This window comes from Zingiber officinale, chromosome 2A (genome assembly GCF_018446385.1).
Source record: "Zingiber officinale cultivar Zhangliang chromosome 2A, Zo_v1.1, whole genome shotgun sequence".
NCBI lineage: Eukaryota > Viridiplantae > Streptophyta > Magnoliopsida > Zingiberales > Zingiberaceae > Zingiber > Zingiber officinale.
Genome location: NC_055988.1, coordinates 152,496,377 through 152,522,990, shown reverse-complemented (window position 1 = coordinate 152,522,990; position 26,614 = coordinate 152,496,377). Strand labels below are relative to the sequence as shown.

Sequence of the window (26,614 nt, the reverse complement as noted above, 5' to 3'; positions counted from 1 at the left end):
GACACCGACATATCCTTCGTGAGCTCCGGCGGGCGGCTGAGCTTCGAACAGGCCTTGCCTCCGAGGTTGTCAAATGGATCCGACGGCCTAGATCGCAGCTTCGAGTCGGTCCCGACGCCGCTCAAGTCGGTGGATTACTCCACCGGAAATGAGTTCTCCTACGCCTCGCAGGCCAGCACCGCAACCTCATCGTCGTCGCAAATGGTAAGCGTTCGTTTTTCGGGGGTTTGTAGGAAAGATTAAGCTGAATGAATCGGATGAGGAAAAGGGGATCTGTTCGATTGGTTTGCAGGAAGAAGTGGAAGAAGAGATGAAGAGATTAAGGCTGGAGCTGAAGCATACAATGGATATGTACAACAACGCCTGCAAGGAAGCAAACACGGCCAATCAAAAGGTGATTTTTAGGGCAAAATGAACTTTCCCCCCTTTTGTTCAGAAGATTGATTCAAGCTTCGTGATTTGGGCGAAATGAATAGGCGAGGGAGCTGCAGAAGTGGAAGATAGAGGAGGAGAAGAAGGTTCACGAAGTCAATGTGGCAGAGGAAGCGGCCGAGAGGGAGAAAACGAGGTACAAAGCCATGGAGGAGGCGGGGCAGGCGGAGAACCGCATCGCGGAGCTGGAAGCGAGGAAGAGAGTGACTGCAGAGATGAAAGCGATCAAGGAGTCGTCGGAGAGGGACTCGATCGGACCGATGCGCCATGATTTGCGGTATCGGAAGTACACGATCAATGAGATCGAGGTGGCGACGGAGTACTTCACCGATCGGCGCAAGATCGGGGAGGGCGGCTACGGGCCGGTGTACAAGTGTCACCTGGACCACACGGCAGTGGCGGTGAAAGTTCTCCGGCCGGACGCGGCCCAGGGGAGGTCGCAGTTCCACCAGGAGATCGAAGTGCTGAGCTGCATCCGCCACCCGCACATGGTGCTGCTGCTGGGCGCCTGTCCGGAGTACGGCTGCATCGTGTACGAGTACATGGCCAACGGCAGCCTCGAGGACCGCCTCTTCCGGCGCGGCAACACGCCGGCGATCCCCTGGCAGTACCGCTTCCGCATAGCCGCTGAGATCGCCACCGCGCTGCTTTTCCTCCACCGCATGAAGCCCGAGCCGCTCGTTCACAGGGATCTCAAGCCGGCCAACATCCTTCTCGACCGGAACTACGTCAGCAAGATCGGCGACGTCGGGCTCGCCCGCCTCGTGCCGCCCTCCGTCGCCGACAGCGTGACGCAGTACCGCGTCACCTCCACCGCCGGCACCTTCTGCTACATCGACCCGGAGTACCAGCAGACGGGGATGCTCGGAGTGAAGTCCGACATCTACTCCCTCGGCGTCATGCTGCTGCAGATCATCACCGCCAAGCCGCCGATGGGGCTCACCCACCACGTCAGCCGCGCGATCGAGCGCGGGGAGCTCGAATCCATGCTCGACCCGGAGGTGGCCGATTGGCCCGTCCACGAGGCGCAGCGCTACGCCGAGATAGCACTCAAGTGCACGGAGCTCCGGCGGAAGGACCGGCCGGATCTGGAGAAGGTAGTTCTACCGGAATTGAACCGGCTGAGGGCGCTAGGAGATTGCAACTTCGTCTTCTTCCCCATCAGGACTCCTACGGATGGCTCGCCTGGTTGTCAAGTTTCTCATCATCAGGTGAACCATTTTCATCGCATCAAAACAAACAAGAATGTGAATTTACCGGAGTTCTGATTGATCATCGTTGAGAATTTCTTGTAGGATGCGATGAGCGATCCGCTGATGGGCCAAGAAAGACACGGTTTTAACGGGTACGCGAACATGTCATCGTAAGATGGTAAGAACTGCTGAGTCTGGTACTTCATCCAGCATGGGTTTCTATGCGGGAGATGAACGTAGTCGCCAAAACATATAATCTTTAACGAAATTGTGTGTATCAGTTCACTGACTAAGTTTTATTGATTCTCTATTAAAAACTTTATCTATCTAAATACAACGACTGGCTTCCCTGTAAGGATTTGTTTTTACAATGGATATGTAAGAACATGTGGACTACAGAATTGAAAGTGAAACTCACGGAATAATTTACAAAGAATCGCATCAAATGGCTCGAACTCTACGGGTCGAAGAAGCGGCTTATGATTGCTTCAGTGCAGTCTAGTAAAAAAGAAACTGAGCACCGAGTTGGCGAGTGCATAGAATGGTTTCGCGCCTTCAGTCGATTGTTGTATCCGCATTGAGCAAACGAATCAACCTTCTTTCCACCTCGCTTCGTTGCAAATTTATCTCCTCCACGAGCATTGCCACCGCAGCTTTGCAAGCTTCCTCATCGTTAAATGCTAGTGTCCATCGTCCGTCGATCAAATTTTTTGTTTTCCCCTTGTTGAAAGACTCAGATCTTGCAGGATCCAAAAATGGCAAAGTGGAAGGTCGGATGCGCAAATGCAACCACTTTGGATGTTTTTCGTCGATTTTTGGCTGAAGTTAAAAGATAAAATACTAATCCAAATTCATCTAGGCTAATAAGTCAGTTATGGACAATCATTCTACTAAATGAAACTTGCAAACTTTCTATCATGTGGTAAACACTAAACACTACTACTGCTGAAATGAAGCTAAGATTTCTAACGTTCTTGCCCACAGGAAATAGAATTATGTTCTCAAACTCAAGCAAAACTGCAAATGATTCGAGATATGTTTTATGTGGGCCTTTTTATATCTCCAAGGAAAGTAAATCACCAACATGGAAATAATTTCAATAGCATATGATACTTCTGAGTTAAGAATACATACATCTGAACTGGGCAACGGTGCTGCGACACGAATAATGCCACCTTGCTGCCTGATAGGTGATTCTTGGGCAAGAAGAATCCACCCAGATGTTCCTCTAGATATCGCTAAGAAGCAGAAGTGACGCTCTTTGCCTCTCTCAAATGCTATTCTGCAAGGTATTGCATCAACTGGAAAAACCAACAACATAAATGAACACAGACCATGAAATTTATGGAAGAGAAAACTATGTAACAGCATACCTAGGCAAATTTCAGAACCAGGTTTTGGTACTACAGCATCTAAACCTGAAGTTTTGGCTCTGGATATTTCTAGAGAAACGAGTGGAGATTGTATATTGGGTAGATCAGGTAAGGTTCCACCTAGCGAGAAAACAAGAAGTTGGCGTAGAAGAACAAAAACCTGAAAATTCGCATTATGGACCAATTAGGACAAATATCTGGCCTTAAAGACTTCAGGTACAACATCATTAACAAATCCTAACATCTGAAACCGAAATATGTAGAAATTATATATAACTTCAACTCACATATAACGTAAATTTATAAACAAGATATCCATAATATTTTTATTTGTAGCTAACTCCTTATTCATCTAATCATATTGTCCTCCTCATCTTAAATCCTTTTATCAAACAAGATCCCCGGAGCCATGGTGCCGTGGTAGGATATTCAGGTTGTCACCCAGGCACCCACAGTTTGAACACCAGCTACGGTGTATTTGTAGAAATTTTTCCTTCAAATGGGGGGCATAATCAAAGGATGCTGGACTTCTTGGTTAACCGCCGCGTGCGCTTCCCGATTTACCCTAGTGGCCGGTGGAAAATTTCCATGGGATATGGCCGGTCACCCCGGGGATAGTCAATGAGACTAACTGGGATTATCATTTTTCTTTTATCAAACAAGTGACAATAGACAAATAGCCAGAATAAATCAACCATTTCCAAAAACAGTACAAATAGAGGGTTTCTTTAAAAAATAACCATAAATTATTTGATCAAAACCTGTATCATGGCAAATTACCTGCAAATGACAGTGTATGAATCTACTAGAACAGAAACAAAGAGATATTAGCAACACCAAAATTTATAGAATGACTTCAGAAAATAACAACCTTGACCATCTTGCACATTCTTTCAGCAGCACCAAGAGAGGATTCACCTGAAATGCTATTACATGAATAAACATATATGCAAAGCCTTTATATAAAAATACAAATTAGCCACTCTCTCAGGAATTAATTTATGTACCTACGGATCAGAATTAAAACAAGTGAAATTTAAATCTAACCTCCAGAAGAACATCCTTGTGATGGCAAGAGTATGAATTTGGAGTCTTTTGGGGGAGAGGAAGCTTCAAGTACTGATTAGTAAGATGAGGAAATAAATCATGAATCCAATATATGCCAGCAAATGACAATCGAGAAATTTATGGTAGGGCAGACAATTACCTCGTTTGCATATTTTCCATGTGTCTTGAAGGACAGATATGAGTGCATCGCACCAAGCTCCCTTAACTTCCTCAAAAAGATTGCTTGTATACAACTTGTATGAATCCTATATGCAGGACTTACATTCCATAAACTAAGGAAAAGGAACAATTCAACAACTGAATGTGCAGTGACTCCAAAGTAAAAGGGTGGTCTGTGTTCTATTATATTCAGGTTCAATTCATGCTGCTATTATGGTCAACCATAGAGGTTTGCCAGGATAGGGTAAAGCAGAAAATGAAATAATGAATGCTTTATGATCCAGTCAAAAATTTAAGTTGAAAATTTGTAAATATCCCAAAAAGAAAATGATTTAGAAAAACATTAAAAAAAACAGGTTACATAATGCAAACAAGTCTGTGCAAATGATTAGAATTTTTTGTAGGAACTTGAGAAGGAAAGTAGTAAACAATCATGCCATCTTATTTCTAACATTTGAACACTATGAAAAGATGAAAATCATCATCAATGCAGATGCCTATGAATTAGCAGGAAGTAATGGCTACAATGTCGTATCAAAGCCGCAATTAACTAGATAATTCCTCCTAACAACTAAATAAATTTATGAAAGTACGTACTAGTTTGCAAACAATAACTGAACATCTCACATAAAGAAAAAAATCCTAGCATATCTAAAAATCAGATAGATTATGCAACAAGTGCATCACTGATATCAAGAACCACGAAGAATTCATAAGAAAACTAGAACTACCTTGAGTCTGCTAAGATGAGAAGAAGCAAATTCTCCCTCACCATGAGGAATAAGCTGCCTTAAGAGCCAACCACCAAGCCATAATATCTCTGCAGATATATTGGACCGGAAGAAAAGACTTACTAATGCATCAAGTACCTACAAATGGCAAACCGCCACATAAACTGCTAGTTATTTTAAAAGACTTTGTTATGTTTCAATGTAAAGTTATACTACATTTAAAAAAAAGGGTATTTATCGGGTTTCGTAGCCTACCACAGATTAATGAATAGACATAAGGCACCACCTTGTATGTGGAAAAATTATTGCTCAGATATTTGAACTTTTGCCTAATCCAAATATTACTAAAAAATTCAGGGAAAGTCCTATACAACAAGAAAACATTCCATCTAATTCAAAATATAGTTGTTAAGCTTTACAGCCTATCAGAGGTTTGGATACACATAAGGCACCTCTTGAATGTGGCAAAATTTTGTCATATGGAAAAATGAACTTTTGTCATTCAAAAATTATTGGACAATTCAGAGCTAGGAAACAGTTGGCATTGCCCTTATAACAATAGGGTAGCTAGCCAATATATTAGTTCAACATTGCAAGTTTTCCTAACCACATTTGGTATTCATCCTCTAAATTCAAGGAAATTAAAGTGGTATCTTCATATAGAAAATCATTCAATGAACAAGGAAGAAAGAATCGGTAAAAAGCAATGGTTTTACCTGATATCTATGCATTTTGGGGTTTACGTTGCATTTGGCATGATACCCATACTCATCCTGTGAAAACAAATAAAACGACATCAACCATTCGAGAAGAATAGGGTAGCAGTAAATAGCAAGTTAAAAGAACTTTCTTAGTTAATCTTCTAATATATAGTTTGTAAACAGGTTTTATTTCAAGTCACCAAAGTTTATAAGATAAAAACTACATTAATTTAATAGATGACCTAACCACATGGTTCTGCTCATGTCTGTCAAGATGTCAAAACTTGGTTGGATTAGTAGTTAATATTCATCAGTCTGAATATCTTTAACAATATTATATAATATGACCTATAGCTAACTGGATCCTTTCACAAGGATGTATTCACTTCACTCTATGTATTGTGTTGGCTAGCATTACGTGTGACAACTCATAAGTTACGGGTTGTTCTAACTAGTATGAGTACTGTAGTCTATTAGTACTTCAAAAATTCTTTTGGCCAAAAATCAAAAGGGCGCCCATCATCTGCAAAATCGTCAGATGGGCGCCCCATTTTCACTTAAAGTTAAATGGGTGCCTAACACAAAATACCATTACATTTTCTGATCATTCGGTTGTGTAGAAGCTAGCAACTAGCTTTTACAATTTCTAGTTGCTAGCTTCTACAACAGTATTTTATATATTTTGATTTTGCTTCTTTAAGTGATAACATGGTTAAAACAATATTTCAACTAGCAAACAAACGATGGGGACTCCATGACACTCGCTACATTTTCAAATGAACATTATTTGATCACGATCAACCGTGTAGAAGCTAACATGTAGCTTCTACAAGGTACAACGTAGAAGCTAGTTGCAATGGTGACTTTATATCATTTTGATTTTGCTTATCTGAATGATAACTTGGTTAAAACAATATTTCAACAAGCAAAACAAACATGTAGACTCCGTGACATTTGTTACATTTCAAATGAATATATTCTAATCATGATTGAGTGTAGAAGCTAGCATGTAGCTTCTACAATGTGTAATAGCTACCAGCTAACTTCTACACAACTACTCGGTAGTTTCTACAACAACGCTAAATCTAGAAATATTTTCGGGATAAAATCATGGTAAGGGCATTGAATTGAATTTTTTGGAAAAGGGGAAAAAGGGGCGCTAATATGATGTTTCTCATAATTTGGGGCGCCCTTTCGATTTTTGCCCAATCTTTTCATATCAATGTATAAAATCTTATTATAAAGTTTCTCTAAAAAAACTATAGTTTATTCTAATTAGCACTTGGTTTATGAGTTGTAGGGTACTAGGATGTAAAGTCCTAATGCTTCAGTTGTGCTTTTGTATTTCAATTCTGAAAAAAAAATCCAAATTATTGTTTTTTTATGATTTCTAGCTATCCAAGAATAACTATAAGTATCTAGTAAAAAAATGTATACGTCATACAGCTGGATCCGAGCAATCTATCCTTGTGATTTGGAATATTGAATGCATGTCAGTTATTAGATTCCATACCGGAAAATAGCACTATTACTCTAAACCAAAATGTATTATGAATAAATGGATAGATAGATCAAAATAAAGAATTGACATGCCTATATTGTAATTCATTACATACATGACAACAGATGGCTGACATGCTATGCTTCAGCATCATACAACTTTGTGTTCTTACTATGCTGATGGCAGGCTACCACAGTATGCCACGCCATTGCTAATGAAGATAACCAGAAAAAATTACAAAACAGAGAAAAATTAGAAGAGATACCTGTGGGATATTTGACTGTTTAAAGCAATATCATGAAAAATAGTTTGTTATTCAGGTATCTATCCATTTTGGTCCAAATGATTTACAGAGCCGTTAAAAGCCTCAAGCCCATTTCACAATGAAAGATCACTCTGGAAAGTGTCACAGAGCATAAGAACAGAGGATAGAGATAATGCTTATGACACCAAACCACCAAGTTCATCCAAAATGTTGCCAATCTAGTAGCCTAATTTTTCTTGGAAAAAATAATCATATTGTATAAAGATAACATATAACATAAGTGAGAATGTTAAAGTAGAAGTGTGGGGTTATCAAAAAAGATAAGTTTTTTTTTTAAAAAAAATACTAATTCCAAAAGCCATTAGGTGTAGCTTGAATATATGACAAAATGAGAGAAAATAGGTTGAGAAAATATTTAAATATTCAAAGACGACTAACAAATTCTGTGATTAAAAGGGTTGAAATATATTCGGCTTGAAGGTGTTTAAATTTTTGTGTTAATATTGATATAGCATAGAGTTCAATGGAGGGTAAGATTCAAGCAGTCGACTCTAAAGAGGGGAGGTGAGGGGAAGGGGAAGGGGGGAAAACAATAATGGTGGCTATTTTGGTCCCAACTCAAAATAATCAATAAAAGATTAATCTTAGCAAGAGTTGTCTAATATGTCCAAATGCTGGAAGACAAGTCAAAAAATAAACCTCAAGTTTTAGCAGGAAACTCTCAAGTTCAGTGCTCCTATTATCTTTTGGCATGCAGGTTGAAGAAAACAATTGCTCCTCCCCATTGTCTTCACCAACCAAAGCTTGCTGCAGGACATAATACATGTCGTTACCCTCTTTTAGCTATAGTATAATTGAGATTTTTTTATCATATGTTGTCGCTGTAGATAATAACATTTCAAATCAAGTTTACTGTTTCCTTTGGTAAAAGAGATGGTATTTGGTAGATTCCAAATAGTGGCTAAATAGTTAACATTTTTCCTTCAGGAATCTCAAACATTTTTGCTCTTTCGGAGCTTGAATAGCTAAGTAATCAGTGGCTTAAAACAACTAAGCTGCTATATAAGTTTTAGCCACGATAGGAAAATAAAACAAATGAGAATCAAGATGATAAAACTGCAATGGAAGTGTCAATACTTACAAGCAGCAGCTTCTTGTGTTGCTTTCTTTGAGGAAGAATTCCAAGCCCATCCAGCACTGATTCATCTAATTCTATCATAATGGCAATATTAACTTAATTAAAACCCATGATGATACCAAATGAAAGAAAAAAACAATTTGGTACCAATATAACCTTTTGTTTGCAGCAAGGTAGCCAGAAGACATAATGAGCCCAAAACTTGCAACTCATCCCCATGAATTATATATGATAGCAATAGCTCCCTGCAATGCCAAAATGCGATTATAAAAGTGAAGAATTACTACCAATCAAAAAACATAGGATAGGTAATGAGGAGGTAGTATAAGATTTATTTTTTTTAAAAAAATCATTATTAGAAGATCTCTTTGACACATGCATGCTAGGACACAAATTCAATGATTCAAAATGTCAAAACAGTTAGGGCTGTAAATGAACCAAACATTCGTGAATAAACTTGGTGTTCGACTTAATAAGCGCTCATTTATGTTCGTTCAATATGCATAAAGTCACTTAAATAAACAAGCTTGAATAGCTCGATAAGCTAAATGAACAAGTTGGAACACATGTGTTCGGCTTGTTAATGTTCATGAACAATGTTCGTGAACAATGTTCATGATCAGAATCATATATGAGCTTGTTTATGGGATCATTTATGAGTTTGTTTATACTCGCTTGTTTATGGGCTCATATTTTAAAACACTTTTTGGACTCAAATATTTTGATATTCAAGTTAGGATATTTTGTAGCTCAAATTCTCAAATTTTTTTTTTTGAATGCATTAGATAATTTGTAAATTAGTTTATATTTTAAAAATTGACACAATGATTACATTCTAATTTATTAAATAATTTTGACCAATTTTTTATTAAAATTAACTCTTTAAATACAAGGATAAAATTTCTATTTAGAATGTTTCACAACTTATAATGGTCTTGAAGGAATAATTGATTACAAATCATCTTAAAATTTGATTTGTGATCCAAATGATTTTTCTAGATTTGATTGATTAATTTTGTTTAAGGTATATAAGTATTAATAATGGTCAATTTCAATATAATTATTCAAATTTTTACATGAATTTTTATGTATAAATCGATTTATTAATCAATAAAAAAAAAGGACAGCTTGGTGCACGAAGCTCCCGCCATGCGGGGTCCCAGGGAATGATCCATTGTATACAGCCTTACCCTGCTTTTTGCAAAAGGCTATTTCCAGAATTCGAACTCGTGACCTTTTGGTTACATGACAACAATTTTACCGTTGTGCCAAGACCCTTCATCATTCTGAGTTTTTAAAATATTTAAGTGTCCAACTTAATTATCTTATTTTTAATATATTAATATATTAAACTAATTTCATTTTAAATTTAATAATAATTTAAACTCAGAGTTTACTAAAAAAAGTAATTATATTATATTTTATTTATTTGATTTATATAAAAAATTTATTATAAAATATAACAGTCACACATGATTGAGATCATAAAAAAAATGAAATGAGTATCATAAAATGCAATATCTCAATTCTACAATCCCTGGGCACGGTGCAACGTCGAGCACACTAGGAATGACAATGGGTTGAATATTCGGATTCCATATTCTCCATCCTCGTCCCCGTTTATTATATTCACTCCATCAAGTATTCAACTTTCATTCTCATCCCCATAGTTGTTAGAGTATCAAATATTCATACCCTACCCAAATATCCTATTACCAACTACAAATTGTCAATTTCAATGAAGCTATGGATATTTATCAAATTTTTAAGAAAAAATATTATATATATTATAATTTAATAGGATATTCGGGTCAGATATGGGTAGGATTTTACCAAACCAGCCTCTATACCCGAATCCAAAAAATCTCCATACTCGATTATCAAATTATTTAATCGGATAAAAAAAAAATCCCTCTATGTACCCTCTTCCATTCTAGTCAAGTATCGGATCCTCCATTGATTCCTTGCAATCCCTAAAGCACACAGTATCCCGAGCACCGAGGGTTTAAATCTCAGGGATTGCAAGGAATTCACCTCCCACATTCTAACTACTAGACTATTAGGCTGTTGTGTGACTTGCGAATCAAAGGAAGAGCGTTCACCTTCAGGATTAATTGGACTGAAGGCTCAGATACTTGGATTATAAAAAAAAATTATAAATTTAATAATTCACCTTGATAACACGTTTGTTTTTTTGTTTAATTTATAGCAAAAGCAAGATAAAAGTGACTTTGATTTTATTTATAAAAGAGTATATAAGTTAAATTTCATGTTAATTTAATTAATTTAAAATAATATATGAATAATTAATTAAATATATATATATAGTTGGATTAACCAAATAATAATAATAAAATTTAACTATCAACAAACACATTATTATTTTTTAATAAATTATAATAATTATTATCCTAATAATTATTAATTTATTTATTTTGAACACAAATACTCAATTTAAATTTTAAAATATATAATATTAATTTTAAATAAGATTATTAATTTAATATTAAATGGTGGAGAGATATTTAATTTATAGTATCAAATATATTTTTCTCGATTGTTTTTAAATGGTAGAGAAATCTCCTTCCCAAGGTGGCAGTCTCAATGTCAATGTGCAGTTTTCCAACATTCTATTCCCGGCTTTCGTCTCTTCAACTTCTATAAAAAAAACCTAATCCTATTCTTAGGTTACTTTCCACTTCTTCATTTTTTAATTTATTTTTCTTCTTGTTTCTACTTCTTTCTTCCTCTTCTCCTCACAACTCGCTTTCATACTGTTCTTCTCTGTCTTCCTAGTCCGCCAAATCATCGTCACCAACCAAGATCTTGCACTTCCAAACTCATTTTCCTGGCCACACTCAACGCCGCATGCTCTTCGCCCTAACTTTCCATTAGCGCTTTACCATGCTCCTTCCATATGTGCTTTGCCTTGCTCCACAAAAGGCTAGTAATTTTTATATTTTTCTCCTTTTTTTAGTGGTTACTCCATTGTTTTGTTTAATTAAGTTTGATATGTTTTGTTAACTCTATATGATAAGTTATCAGTTCACTTTTGTTATAATTAGTGACAAATTTTTAATATCATTTGTTTGGTTTTGCTTAAGGTGAAGGGGAGCCCTGGCACAAACGATAAAGTTGTTACTTTGTGACCTAAAGGTCATCTTGGAAATAATCTCTTACAAAAAGCAGGGTAACGCTACGTACAATGGATCCTTTCTTGGGATCCCGCATGGCGAGAACTTCGTGCACCGAACTATCCTTTTTTGTTTTTTTTTTGTTTTACTTGAGGATTTTGTTATCTTCAGTCATCAATGGAGGAGACAAATGTTTCTATTATTGAGGAAAATATTGATAAAGTTGATGAAAGTAAAAAACTGCCCATTTGATAAAAAGAAAAAAGACTTCAAATGTTTGGGAAGACTTTAGTGAAGTTAGTCTTGCTAATGGCAAAAGAAAGCCCAAATGCAACCATTGTTGCCAATTATTTTCAAAGAATAAAGATGGCGCCACAACACAATTGTTTAGATATCTTAAAAAGTTGTACAAAGTGACAAATTTTATTGAAAAACTTCACATTGCTCAAATCGCAACTTCAATGAGTACGGATGAATTAACAAACTTTGGATATGATCAAGGGAGAATTAGAGAAGTTATGTCTCACATGATTATGGTGCATGAATTACCATTTAATTTTGTTGAGTACGATTTATTCAATGTCTTAATGAGAATGGCTACTCCAAATTATCAAAATATTTCAAGTGCAATAGCTAAAGGTGATTGTATAACTAGCTATAAGATGGAGAAAAAAATGATTAAGTCGTTGAAAGATACAAATAGAGTTAGCATCATAATAGATTTATGGAGATCAGGGCAAAAACTCAAATACATGGTTTTAACATGTCATTTCATAGATTCTGATTGGAAATTGCAAAAGAGGCCCTTAAATTTTTGTAAAGTTCTACCTCCTCATACTGGAGTTCAATGTTCTAAATGGCAGTCGAGGGTGGCTGCCTAGGCGGGAGGCGGGCATCAACCACATCGCCTTTGCCTAAGGCAGTACTTTAGACTATAACTCACCTCCTTCCGCCACCGCCGCCGTTTCACCACTGCGATGCGTCCGGAAGTGTCGCCTGGGCCCGGGCCCGGGCCCGGGCCCGACGACGAGTCTGGATGCATCATCCCAACACGTTGTCAAGGCGACGCATCCAGAATCGTCGCGCGGTCCCTACGACGAGTCGTGCTCATCACCCTGCTGAAACAAGTACGCCTGTAAGTTAGGATTTAATTAAATATCTTTAGGTTAATAATTTTAATCAACTCCTAGTTATGATTGAAATAATTTAAATAGACTTAATTAAAGTCTAATAAAAATATCTATTATATATATATATATAATTTTTTAATTAATATATTTTATTAAAAGTAAATATTATAAAGAATAATGATTATTTATAATATATATATATATATATATATAGTAAAAAAAATTCAATAGCCTAGGAGATGTGCGGTCACTGACTGCCCCACCATGGCCTATCGCCTACCGCCATTTACGACTGTCTTACATGATGCTTTATATAAATGTTTGCAAGAATGGAGTATAAAAAGTAAAGTGTGGACAATCATGGTTGATAATGCCTCTAACAATGATTCTATTGTAAGAATCTTACGAGAAAATCTTTTGTTCCAAAAGAAGCTTCCTTTAAATAGACAACTATTTTATGTTAGAGTATAATTGAAAATGTTCGAGAAAGTATAAAGTACATTTCAGTTTCTGAGGCACGCCTTCACAATTTTTCTAACATAACTAAACAATTGAGGTTATCGTCAAAAAGGTTGATTTTGGATTGTTGCACTCAATGGAATGCTACTCTAGGAATGAAATGTCGTGTTGTGCAGCCCGGCAAGGAAGGTTTTTACCATTCCGTTGCACGGGCAAAATCGGCACACCGCACGGGATGATTTCGGCGTGCATCACGCGCATCCGCAACAACACGCGCGACAGAAGAGCGACGAGGTATGATTTTCCCTTATTCGCAAACAGCCCAGCGCTCCCATCTCAGATGCATCGCAGGTGGTGCTGGAGAAGTCGCGGGACGCCTCATGCATCGCCCCCCTCTGATCCCCTCCCCTCACGCGATCCGTCGAGCCCCTCGGCGATATTGCTTTTAAAATTAATTTTTTCTTTAATTAATTTAAACAATTCCCAAGTACGTATGATATTTCGAACAGATTTTTATAAACTCTAATTAAATTATCCCAATAAAATATATAAAAATATATTTAAAATTAAAATTTTAAGTAAATTTTATTAATTAATATTCTAAAAAATTATTTTTTCAAAAAAAAATTATAATAAAATTCTAAAAAAATATAATAACTCTGTTTTATATTATAATATTTTTTTATTATTTAAATTTCATTTAAAAAATCTAAAAAATTATAATAATTCTAATTTATATTCTTATATTTTTTATTATTTTAAATTTCATTTAAAAATTCTAAAAAATTATAATAACTCTGGTTTATATTTTAATATTTTTTTATTATTTTAAATTCCATTTAAAAATTCTAAAAAAATTATAATAATTCAGGTATATATTCTAATATTCTAAAACAATCTTTAAAAATTCAAAAAAAAACTAATAAATTAAATTTATATTCTATTTAATTGATATTTTTTACTATTTAAAATTTATATTATTTAAATTAATTAAATGAATAAATAATTAATTTATATAATTATTATATATAAAGTAACATCTATTTGAATTTATATATTTATTATAGATAATATTTTTTTTATCTTAGAATTAATTTAAAATTTGGATCCATGAATATTAACATATTTAGCTATTTTACTGTTAAGATTCTTACTTCTTGAACATATGAAATATATATTTTTATCTTAAAATGTCTCTATTTGATCTATCTAAGAAATATTACTTATCCTTTATTTTAGAAGTTTTGATAAAGGTATGCTGTCAAGTTTATAATTCCTAATAAAATATTTATAATCTTGTGCACTTGTGATCATTCTAAATTGAGAAAGTTAAATTAATATTCTTAGGAGATTGTTTCAATTTACTTTATAAAAATACTAAAATCATATCGACACGATACGATACCGAAACCGTATTGTTCCAGTCTGGACCGAAACCTCAACATGGGTCAAGATTTTAAACCTTAATGCTACTTATGCCATGCTTGCCTTAGCTTTGGAGTTCAAAGATGTATTTCCTTGTTATCAACAAAGAGATCCTGATTATCAATATTTACCAAGCGAAGAGGATTGAATTCGTGTTCAAGAAGTTTGTTCAGTTTTGGAACTTTTAATGAACTCACAAAAATCATCTCAATTATCAATTTTGATTAGTTTAATATTTATTTTACATTATCTTTAGTTAATTCAGTGATAAATATTTAAATTAACACGCTAAATAGTTCAATAGTGCAAGTGTTTTTATTTAGTTGTATGTCTCAACTTATCATCTCTTTGTGATATGAATTTAGGGTACTATTATTGTTTTTGACAACTTTGTTTGCATAATTTTTTGATAGGAAGTAAATATTTGTTTGTTTGTTGGAGAGACTCTATGCATGAATTTTGAATGCCCTCTTGAAGTAGCAGATTTTATTGACTAGCTATTGACATAAACTGGATTTTTTAAAAAAATAATGTAATTGATTTGTGTTCAAGAAGTTTGTTCATTTTGGGAACTTTTTAATGAGTTCATGTGAGTTTTTTATTTAGTTATTCTCTCAGCTTATTTGCATCCCTAAATCATTCCACTTAATTATTTGATACGAAACCTTTTTCCAATTTCATATTACAGGCCGTGAATATCCTACCGCAAATCTATTTCTTCCTAAACTTTGGCAAGTGAAAGAGATACTAGATCAACAAATTTTAATTGGGAGTTCATTCATGAAAGCAATGACTATAAAGATGAAAACTAAATTTAATAAGTACTGGGGTCAATGTAATTTGGAAATCTCTATAGCTGCTGTTTTAGATCCTAGGAACAAAATAAAGCTTATTGAGTTTGCTTTTCCTATAATTTACCCCGAGTATGAAGTTAGTGCCCATTAAATTGTTTTAGTGAAGAATAATTTGCATGAGTTATACAATGAATGTCACTGCACATGCAGAAGAAAAATCCCACAAAAATCTCAATGGTGATTCAAATGGTGATGGTTTTGACACCACTTCAAATGCCAATAATGAGAAAGGAAAAGCTATTGTGACGGGACAGTCTAAGTTTGATAATTTTATTAGAAATATTGAATTGTTCAACATGCCACATCTGAATTAGGAATCTATTTGGATGATGGTGTTTATATATGTCAAAATGATGAAACTCTGATGCATTAGTGGTGGAAAATAAACAACCTCAAATTTCAAATTTTGTCAAAGATGGCTTGCGACATATTATCTATTCCCATTACTACTCAGAATCAGCTTTTGGTGTTGGTGGTAGGATGATCGATAATTATCATTTATGATATCAAAAAGAAAAAGAAAAAGGTAATTCATTATTTGTTTTTATGATTTTTGTTCATAATTTAGTATTTAACTTATGATATTTTTAATCTGAATAGGATCACGAGGAAGATGTGAAGGAGTACAATTTATCTTAGCCATTTTCATATAATAAAGCAATGGTTCTAGATGGTATGTTTTTATTAAATTATTGATCCTTTAATATTTTTTGTTGTGGTTGACTTGACTTCCTGTAAGTGATGATTTTTTTTAGTATGCTAATATAAGTTATGAACGAAATTCTATTTAACTCCTTTTGATGGTGCATATAGTAAAACTTTTTTTAAAAAAATGATTCTTTTTTATTGGCTAAATTGTTCTTTTCCTCTCACTACAGTATAAATTGACACTTGTATCTGATTTTTTTTTTATTTTTAGGATGAGAAAGGGTAAGGTGAGTCCTGGAGATGAGGAAGTTACATTCTATTAAATACTTATGAGTTTCATAAACATTACAATTTAGTAATATTTTTGCAATGAAGTATGACTTCTTATTTTAAAGTTATGAATTAGAAATTGGATACTCTATATTAATATAATTGTTTTGTCATTTTGGTACAAAGTTATATTCTTGTGTGATTTATTTATTTGAGTTATGAATTACTCTACTATTTGATGTAGTTTTTAAAGTTTTTATAAATGATATTTCTTTATCATGATTCAAAATACAAAATATGATTATTATGATCATTAAGATATATTTATCCTAAAGGTTTTGAGTAATCAAGCTATGACAAGACTTATTAAGCTTTAAATAAACAAACAAGCTCTTATCAAACAAGTACATAAATCAATTTTAAAATAAACAAACAAGCTTAAACAAGCTAATTTAATCAATTAAATAAAATTTAAAATATTAAAGTTTCAAACATACAAACAAGCTCGACTTAAGAGCTTGGTAATGTCTAAAGCAGTCAAGCTTGATAATGTCTAAACAAGCCAAGCTTGATTCGAGTTTGAACCAAGCTCAATATCAATTAAACGAGCCAAGCTCGATTCAAGCTCGATCTCAAAAAAAAATGAACCAAGCCAAACTTGAACAAACATTTCAAAAACTTGGTTAATTTTACGCTTGACTCGGCTCGGCTTAGTTACCTTATCAAACAAACACGGTAAAGCTTGGCTTAGCTTGGTTCGTTTACGGCCCTACTTAAACAGTCATCATCAAGCAACCACTATATTTAACTGAAAGTCATTCTTTATCGAAAAATCACTGCAGCAGTACATATATATACACTTATGCACAGGATTAAAATTATTAGGAGGATAAACTTAACATAAACCAAGGTAATATTGGTACTCAAATTTTGGATTCCTAAGCCACAAATTAAAGTTAATTCATAAAGAATGTGTTATTCAATACTAGTTTTTAACCCATGCAATGCCAAGGTATTTTCATAAATTAACACCTAATATCTATATAACAATTATTTTTCGTGATTATATTTTTAATATTTTACAATCGCTTATTAATATTTAAAAAACTAAAATATTCATATTATACAAAATTTACTTTAAAAAAAACAATTATTCTAAAACATATTCAATTGAATCATTTTAATATTGTAATTTAGTTATATTAATTTAATATAAAACACTTAAAATTAATCTATGTTCAACTTGATGCACATTTAATATCTGACAAATAAACCAGTCAATACCTCACTAACATATTGAACCATGGTTTGATCAACAAAGAATATTTAAACAATTATTTTTGTTTGCAAAAGAAAGAAACTTAAGTATGAATTACCTCAATGTAAAATATGAACCAGAATTTTCGATTGCTGAAGAAGATTGACTTGAATTAGGAGGAGATTCTGAATTTTCTATATCCACTTGAGCAGCCCAATGACAAGCACCAAGCTCTCGTGAATCCTGAGGAACATATTGATCAGTATCACTGCCATTTATTGTGGCTTCAGATACTGTGACAAAAGCCTCTATAGGGCAGAAAAAAGCTGCAGCAATAGTAGTGGCCAGATCCTTGGTCTTAAAAATGTGTAATATACTGCAAAGTAGATGTAAGGAGGTTGCAATGCGAATTCTTGTGCCCTAGACCAGCAAATGATGAATTAGCAAAACAAAAACTACAAAAATTTACAAACACTTGTTGATGGTTACTAATGAAGATACTTACAGAATTTTGCTTTCTTAAAGAGGGCAGAAGAAAAGGAAAAACTAAAAGCTGCAATATATTATCAGTAAGCAATCTTCCAAGATCAGGAACTCCTGAAGATATAACATCACTAAAATAATAAAGATCGTCTTCAATATCATCTACAGCATTGAGAATTGAAGAACTTGAATCAGATGCATCTAGCTTCCTGCCCACAAGTTAGAGGAACATGATGTTAACATAATGAAAGACGTGAAGAAAATAACAAAATATATAAACAAGCATCTTTCATTCACCATGAATATTTGGGTAGAAAGAACTTATACTATTAAAGAGCAACCAAAACAATCTAGGATGCCATAACTTAAATGGGCACAACTATGTTAAAAATTGAAATAGAAGGGGTAGAGATACTACAAAAGGAATAAAGTAGTAGTCTCACCTAGAAGCTTGAACTATAATCTCATCCAAGTTAATACATCGCTTTAAAAAGTGTCTCACAATACTGGAAAAATAATCAGATTGTGGGCTGCGTACTAGGAATTTATTCACATATTCATCTCCAACTGAGAAGATAGAAGAGGAACAATGAGAACAACATTTTAAAGCAGCAACAGCAAAAGAGGGGAAAAAACGGTAACAGGATATGAGGCCTTACCAACTTACCATGATAGACATTCAGTGTTAAAGCATGAACAGCAATTCGAATCATATTTTCATCATGGAAGGCGAACCGTATGGCCTCGACATAAAGTGGAAACGAAACAATTTCTTCCTATTGAAAAGGAAATGACAGGCAAATTAAAGAAAACATATGTGCTAAATTGAGTATCTTGTAAGTACAATACAACCCCATACTATTGAATTTACTTGAATTGTTCCCATGTAAAGATGTTGAAGGCAGCAAAATAAGTTATAGCATAATAAGATATGTATGAATATAAAAGTTGAATTAAGTTTACAACCTTTAAGCCTGTGTTTTTCCAAGGAAAATTATGAAAGTAAAAGTAAATGAGACATGTTTGTGAGTATCCTTTTAACTTCCTATATGATAAAAAAAATTACAGAAAGAAGGATTGATCTTCCTGATAAATGAGATATGATTGGCTATCTATTATTTTGGTTGCATTTATTTTCTTGTAAAGTTTAAAAATTCTTTTCTTTGAAAAATAAAATAGAAAAAAAAATTATCCCAAAACAAATGCAGAACCTTGCTATAACATATCACTCAACCTTTCTTGTCATACCTACCTAGAGCATTATTCCAAGGTTATTACTTGTACCGATCTCAAATCTATTATACTACTTGACCAAAAACCAATATAGGATTAAGAAAGAAACTGTTACATTTTTAATCTTCACAAGCAATGAGATTGCACTCCTGTTCAACTTCCCACTGATTGCCCTTCAAAGTTAAAATCCATGTAATTGAGCAATGTACCAGACAAAATAGAATAGGAGGTAGACAAGTATTAAGATAAAATATGCATTCACACAGACAAAATAAAGAAACAAACCTTATGAAGGATATGTAGTAAGACAATAGTTCATCATTTTGAAAATCAAAGGAATATGTGATGAGGTAACTAATGAGTTCGTTACTGAAAATGTAATCTGCAAGGGAAGTGAAAATCATGAAAAAGACCAAAAGGTGATAATTAGTAATGCTCTGACATGTTGACAACATGTTATAAATGAACTTACAGATTGAAGGTTCACTTTCTAAATTCTGTATCATAATGCTGATAGTCTGTAACAACTGAATTGCAACCTTTGCCATCTTACTAATCCGCAATATTCGTGCAAATTCACCCAAAATCTGCTTCTCCATGAAGAACCTAATAGACAAACAAGGATCTAGCTTTAATACCAATAGATAAAAGGGACTGAAGCAACCTAAGAAGTAAGAACTCACTCAAATATTGATGGATCATGTTGATCACCATAAGTTACCAGTTCAGCAAGAGATCTCAACACTTCGATAACAGAATCCTTCATGAAGAACATTACATATGAACATTAACAAGAGAAGCTTGGATGTATAAAACAAATCAAGCAAATAATTACCTTGTTAGCATCATTCACATATTGAACCCTTTGCAACTGATCTGTTAGATATCTGTACCAAATGGTGCAGAATTATATATATTAAATAGCAGAAATTATACTGTGCATTGACTCAGAAACAAGAATAATTTGAAGAAATACAATTGTGTCAGAGACACGGCAAAGCATGTTCATAATGAGAGAAAAATATCAATTTTTAAGGAGGCTTTTGGTAACTTCAAAACAATTTGGATCAAGAACATCAAATTAATAATTGAATCTAAATTAATCAAAAAAACACCAGTTTGTAAAGTTTAAAGACAATGAAAGTGCCCTAGGGCAATGGTGCAGCGACAGGGCGCCTTCTCAAGCATCTACGATGAATTTTTCTTAATTGGTGGTTGACCTAAGAATGTTGGGCTAATAGGCCACCTACTGCGAGCACTTCCCAATTTACCCTTGTGGCTTGGTGTCCGGTGGAAACTTCTGTGGAGCCGGGCCGGTCACCTAGGATTAGTCGGCGTAAGTTGGATTCTGGTGCCAACTAAAAAAAAAAGACAATGAAAGTATCGTAGACAATTAGTTATTTCTTAACAAGGACCAAAATCAAAGTTAATTACTTAATCATACACTGAACATCCTAGTCCCCTTTATGTATCTCTGGCTTTGTGGATATAATGCCTTCAAGGACTATTTGACATTCATAAAAGTACATGTAACTGAGAGTCTGTACAATCAAACCATCTCTTATGCAGAGTTACTATGGTTTAAATCCAAAACAATTTGAGAGGATAAACTCAGAACTTCGAACAGCTAATCTTCACTAGTTCAGAAACATCAGCAAAATATTTAAAAGCTCGATATACATAATACTACCATCAGTATCATTATTGAGGAGACTGGTAGATCAAGCTCATGAGGAAGCCAATTTACTCAATTAGGAAAATACAGCAGATCAGTGGAGAAGATATTTGAGCCACAAGTTGGCTTCCTCAAAGTTGTGAGAGACCAAAGAAGGTGAATAGTGGAGCTCAGTCTTCGTCGTCAGGGAAGATAATATCTGAAACAGGATGGATGTCAAAGATCAAGGGTCAAGACTACTAAAATTGGGCCCACCTATGCTGGATTTGATCCCATCTGATATTGTAACTAAGGCCTGTTGGACAGACAAACACCCATGAGAGGAGGCGATTATTGGGTAATGGCCCTTAAGCCACATGTCCAGCACCTGTACATGCACCACGATGTGGTAGATTAATTCTAATCCTAAGAATTTTTGGTCCATGATCAAAAGAAGTCATGTGTTATGTGTTAAATGGAGAAGTCAATGCAATATTTAGTGCTTGATCTTCATTGATTGAATAACCACATCACCTTGTCGATGATTTGATCATCTCAGTATAATATATTGCATGATGTGTATAAATGGGTAAAATTTATGAAATTCTTGACTATTTAAAGAGCTAAGCATTGAGTTTGTAGGGAATTCACACTTGAAGTCTCTCGGCAGATTTTTCTAGCCACTGAGAGTTGACAAATGATTTTCCTATAGTTATAGGTTTGCATCAAGGATCACTAAATCTCTATTTCTCTTGATGAAGTAACCAATTATATCCAAGAGAAACCCCTTTTGAGCAAGTTATTCATTTGCATATTGTATTAATTGTTTATAATGTTAACACATTGAATTTGAAGCTCGAGTTTTGAAGAAAAACTTTGGAAACTAGTGGTTTAATGAAAATTAGAATGAAATCTGAATATATGAGATGTAGTTTCAGACATAAAAAAATTTGATGGAATAAATAGATGGATATGGTCACTATATGTAATATATTTAGATATCTTGGAACAATATAAGGGGCATTTAATAGGATGATATATTATTGTCCAGTGCCGCTTAGGCTAGAATAAAATTTTTATAAGAATATGATAAACTCCACAGCGCTTTATGGTTTTAAGAATTTTTGGATGTTGAGAAGTAACTGATACAAAAAGTTAATATTCAATAAATAAGAATGGTAAGATGGACATGTGGACTTAAGAAAAAAGAATCAAATGAACAAATAATAGTATCCAAGAGCAATTAGGTGTAGGGAAAAAAAATAGATTGTGATGGTATATTGACACTGAAGGTGAGATATTATAGATAGAATAATTGAGTTTATTGTAAAACAAGATTGAGAAAATCATTAATTAAATAAAAAATGATTTGATTGATTTGAATATTACTAGTCATACACCCTTGCATATTATTCAAGGGAAAAGATTCATGTAGCCAACCAAAAATAGTTAGCATAAACACAGTATGATAATGATGATGGTGATTCTCAAGAGACTTCTTGTGAGAAGATGAGAAGGGCTTGGGTTTAATCCAAAAAATATGTAATGTACATTTAATTGGTTGATCCAGATTGAAGGCAAACAAGGAGTGCCAATCATTTAATTCTAATCTATTATATTCATATATCTTATTTATTTAAAGAGGGAAAAATCTGCTATAGTACATAGGCCTTCATAAGGTATAACCACCTTAATGCTTTCTGGGCTAATTATCAATAATGTGATCGAGGATTTGAGATCTTATTCTCAAGATGCAAAATCTTCAATGATGTGTTGAAGTATATTGTGTGATAGCTGCAACTCCCTTTTGATATTGACCAAAGCACTTGAAAAAAAAATGATGTGCATTCTAACTTATGTGAGTCAACAACATTGTCAAAGGACGCTTGATGTCTGTAAATGGAGTAGTTCATGTGTGTGATCTGCAGAGTGGGCCTACACGGGCCACCACTTGGACCGGGTTACCTTTAGTTATATAATGTCGGTATGTTATGTCCAGCTCTAACTGCCTTTGTATTATACTTGTCAATGTGAATTTCTGGGGATAATTCATTAAAATGTCCCTAATGTTTCAATCTAGTCCTGATTATGTCCCTATAGTTTGTTCTGAGCCATTTATATCCCTCATGTTTTATCAATTATCCCAAATATATCCCCACCGTCAACTCCTTTGTTAACTGATACGGAATCAGTCATGTGGTAGCCACATGACTAACCTGTAACGGGATTCTTAAAGAAAAAACGGAGAAGCTTGGCTTCGCTTCATCTTATTTCCTGATCCCCCCTACCCTAAAGCCTAATTCTTGCAGGATCGTTGGCGGTGAAGTCATCAGGTAGTGAAGACGTCTAACTCCAGCGGTGAAGACGTCTATCTCCAGGATCCTCCTAATCACTCATGTATCAACCGTTCAACGCCATGTTATTCCCCCCATGATAGCCTACTAATTCGCCATGGGATCCACGGTGGTGAAGACATTTAACACCTTCGTCTAATACATCACACTTTGGCTGCTGACTTTACGGGCAACGTTTAACAACGTTGGGAGCACAAATTGGTAAGTCCTACGAGAAAACTATGTTTTGTGATAAATCTTACAAGTTAGAAAAATTTTAGGATCTACAACTAATAATTTGATTCTATTGAACAGTGAAGATACATTTATTGAGTTTTGATGGCTAGACGAAGTAAACGCTTGTTGCAATTCACCTCGGACTATGGTATTTTCTATTCTTTTTTCATAATTTTAATTATATATTTGTTGTTTAATTACTTGTTAGATGACAGTTATAAAACTTGTTTTTGTGTATTTATTTTTTATTTACAGATAATGTTGGAGAACCAAATGAGATTGGAATTGAATCAAATGTTGATGGAAGTGGACCAGATGATGAGGACGATGAAAATTTTCATGACAGTGGGTATGAGTTTGATGAAGATGATAGGATTTTTTTATAGTCATGTTAATCATGATGGCGAAATATTGGACAATAGAGCAGCTATTGATAATGGAGTAATTCGGAATGAGGTTTTATTTAACATGCAGGTTGGTTTTTTGCGCATCTTGTTTAAGGATTGTTTGCACATATTATCAATATTTATAAGTTTTTTATTCTTAATGATTACTATATCAATATTTTTGCACGATGTAAAAGGCAATGTTAATTGTGTTGATATTGATGAATTGGTTAGTAATGTGGGTTATGATGATGATGATTATGAAGCTCAAATATTTCCTTTGTTCAACCCCATTAAGGATGCAGAGAACCCTGATTTGCAGGTTGGTATGATTTTTAGCTCAAGAGACGAAGCTAAGTTTGCCATTGAAAGTCATTGCATCAGATGGGGAAGGCTTGTTAGGTTCGTTAAAGTTGATAAGAAGAGGTTGCAGGGAAAGTGCAGAAATGAAAGTTGTGATTGGGTGATTCATGTGTCGCCAATGGGTCATGATAGTTGTTGGCAGATTAAGAGTTTTCAATCCAAACACAACAATTGTTTTAGGGATAATGCTAATAGAACTGCAAGCTCAACTTGGCTAGGAAAGAGTTTTGTCAACAAGTTTAAATCAAACTCAAATTTGGGGACTATAGGTTTCAAAGATGAGATTTTCGATAGCTTAAGATTGAGTGTTTCGAGGAAAAGAGCTTACTTGGCTAAGAGGAAAGCTCTTGAAATGGTTTAGGGTCTGTTAGCCAACAATTTAGCAGGATCCGAAATCATTGTGCAGAGTTGATGAGGGTAGATCCAAGTGCCAGAGTCATTTTAAAATTAACTGAGGATGAAGATGGTCCAAGGTTTCAACGTATGTATGTTTGTTTTTCTGCATGCAAAGAAGGATTTAAGAAAGCATGTAGACCTCTTGTTGGTGTTGATGGATGCTTTCTTAAAAATAAGAATGGTGGACAATTGTTGGCAGCAGTTGGGCTAGATCCCAACAATTATATCTTCTCTATTTGCTATGCCTTGGTTGAAAGAGAAACAAAAGACAGGTGGATGTGGTTTCTGCAGTTGTTGGACACTGATATATGTTAGGGTTGAAATGTACTAGGGGGGGTGAATAGCTCGTCGTGCGCTCGTCGCTTATTTCTTGGTGATGATATGCAGCGGAATGTACAAGAAACAAAGATACAATGCTAATACAAAGGATTTACTTGATATCCACCTCAAGAAGAGGTGACTAATCCAAGGATCCACACACGACACACACTCTCCACTATGAAAACACTCCTTCTCGGTCGCAATCGGAGGTGGAGAAACCTCGTACAAACTCACACAACAACAAAAAGAAAAGAAGAAGCAAAATACAAGTAAACCTTACAAGATTTTACACAGTAAGCCCTAGCTAGCTTCCCCTTCCTGTTTGGAACACCTCTTGACCTTGGAAATGCAAGAATACCTTGCTCCAAGAAGCTTCAAGATCTGGCGGAGAGCTCTGTGGAGAAATCGCTGTGTGTCTGAGATGAATCGGGCGAGAGATCTGAAAGAGCTGCTGAAGAAAACGCTCACAACGGCTTTATCCAACGCCAAAGGTCGGATCCCAATCGATTGGATTGCTCCCAATCAATTGGGGAGGCTTTGGATCGATTGGTCGATCGATCCAGAGCGCCTGTGCTCTTTGGAAATCGCCTGAATCGATTGCCCGATCGATTCAGGGTTCTCGCGCGATTTCCTGCGCTCCAATCAATCGCCCGATCGATTGGAGGCTCCCAATCGATCGGGTGATCCCGATCGATTGGGAGGCGTTCTGTGCGACGCCGATTCTTCCCCAGTCGATCCACCGATCGATTGGGAGAAGCCTTTGTCGCAGGACTCACCCAATTGATCAACCGATCGATTGGGCATGAATCAATCAATCGGTTGATCGATTAGACTCACATGTGACATGCCAAAACACGTCCAAAGCCCCTAAAACCAACATCCGGTCAACCATGACCTGTTGGGACATCATGCCTAGCATCCGGTCACCCTCGACCTGCTAGGACTTTCTCACCAAGTGTCTGGTCAATCCCTTTGACCCACTTAGACTTTTCTCCTCGTGCCAAGTATCCGGTCAAACCTTTGACCTACTTGAACTTCTCAATACCAGGTGTCCGGTCAACCTTGACCCACCTGGATTTCCACGTGCCTGGCTTCACTCACCAGGACTTCCCTTCTACCTAACTTCACTCACTAGGACTTCCCATCTGTCTGGCTTCACTCACCAGGACTTTCACCTAGCTTCACTCACTAGGGTTTCCCATCTGCCTGGCTTCACTCACCAAGACTTTCACCTAGCTTCACTCACTAGGGTTTTCATACTGCCTAGTTTCACTCACTAGGTCTTTCACCTGACTTCACTCACTAGGATTTTTCAACTGTCTAGCTTCACTCACCAGGACTTTCCATCTGCCTGACTTCACTCACCACGACTTTTCAGTCAAGTATCCAGTCAGTCTTGACCTACTTGACTCTTCTTCACATCTAACTGACCAACCTTGACTAGAGGAGAATTGTACCAACAATCTCTC

General features: G+C 35.1%; 2 protein-coding genes across 6 annotated transcripts in view; one reads left to right on the top strand and one right to left on the bottom strand.

Moving 5' to 3' along the window:
* The first annotated feature begins 69 nt into the window (after nucleotides 1-69).
* On the top strand, nucleotides 70-1,980 carry LOC122042763 (U-box domain-containing protein 52-like). The gene is made up of 3 exons (XM_042603065.1): nucleotides 70-204; nucleotides 293-394; nucleotides 477-1,980. Exons 1-3 carry the CDS (start codon nucleotides 202-204, stop codon nucleotides 1,698-1,700), a joined length of 1,329 nt encoding a protein of 442 aa, XP_042458999.1. The 5' UTR covers nucleotides 70-201; the 3' UTR covers nucleotides 1,701-1,980.
* Nucleotides 1,954-26,614, bottom strand: part of LOC122042762 (protein TRANSPARENT TESTA 9-like) — a 29,027-nt gene continuing 4,366 nt past the window's right edge. The window contains exons 2-21 of one of the 5 annotated variants that reach the window (XM_042603061.1): nucleotides 20,291-20,342; nucleotides 20,139-20,215; nucleotides 19,928-20,061; nucleotides 19,741-19,837; nucleotides 19,571-19,628; nucleotides 18,890-18,998; nucleotides 18,666-18,789; nucleotides 18,245-18,431; nucleotides 17,858-18,159; nucleotides 8,718-8,806; nucleotides 8,565-8,635; nucleotides 8,123-8,230; nucleotides 5,673-5,729; nucleotides 4,957-5,094; nucleotides 4,206-4,311; nucleotides 4,046-4,117; nucleotides 3,870-3,916; nucleotides 2,999-3,158; nucleotides 2,760-2,926; nucleotides 1,954-2,444 (exon numbers count right to left, since the gene is read on the bottom strand). In XM_042603061.1, coding sequence (XP_042458995.1) covers nucleotides 2,181-2,444; nucleotides 2,760-2,926; nucleotides 2,999-3,158; nucleotides 3,870-3,916; nucleotides 4,046-4,117; nucleotides 4,206-4,311; nucleotides 4,957-5,094; nucleotides 5,673-5,729; nucleotides 8,123-8,230; nucleotides 8,565-8,635; nucleotides 8,718-8,806; nucleotides 17,858-18,159; nucleotides 18,245-18,431; nucleotides 18,666-18,789; nucleotides 18,890-18,998; nucleotides 19,571-19,628; nucleotides 19,741-19,837; nucleotides 19,928-20,061; nucleotides 20,139-20,215; nucleotides 20,291-20,342 — 2,419 coding nt within the window. In that variant the 3' untranslated portion in view covers nucleotides 1,954-2,180. Of the gene's footprint in view, nucleotides 2,445-2,759; nucleotides 2,927-2,998; nucleotides 3,159-3,869; nucleotides 3,917-4,045; nucleotides 4,118-4,205; nucleotides 4,312-4,956; nucleotides 5,095-5,672; nucleotides 5,730-8,122; nucleotides 8,231-8,564; nucleotides 8,636-8,717; nucleotides 8,807-17,857; nucleotides 18,160-18,244; nucleotides 18,432-18,665; nucleotides 18,790-18,889; nucleotides 18,999-19,570; nucleotides 19,629-19,740; nucleotides 20,062-20,138; nucleotides 20,216-20,290; nucleotides 20,343-26,614 lie in introns of those variants that run through there. The other 4 variants (XM_042603060.1, XM_042603062.1, XM_042603063.1 and 1 more) reach the window with 4 other exon arrangements.

Bases quoted from the DNA above. Each gene is read 5' to 3' on its own strand.
- LOC122042763 (XM_042603065.1), top strand. The intron at 395-476 runs GTGATTTTTAGG...CGAAATGAATAG, and splicing joins CAAACACGGCCAATCAAAAG to GCGAGGGAGCTGCAGAAGTG.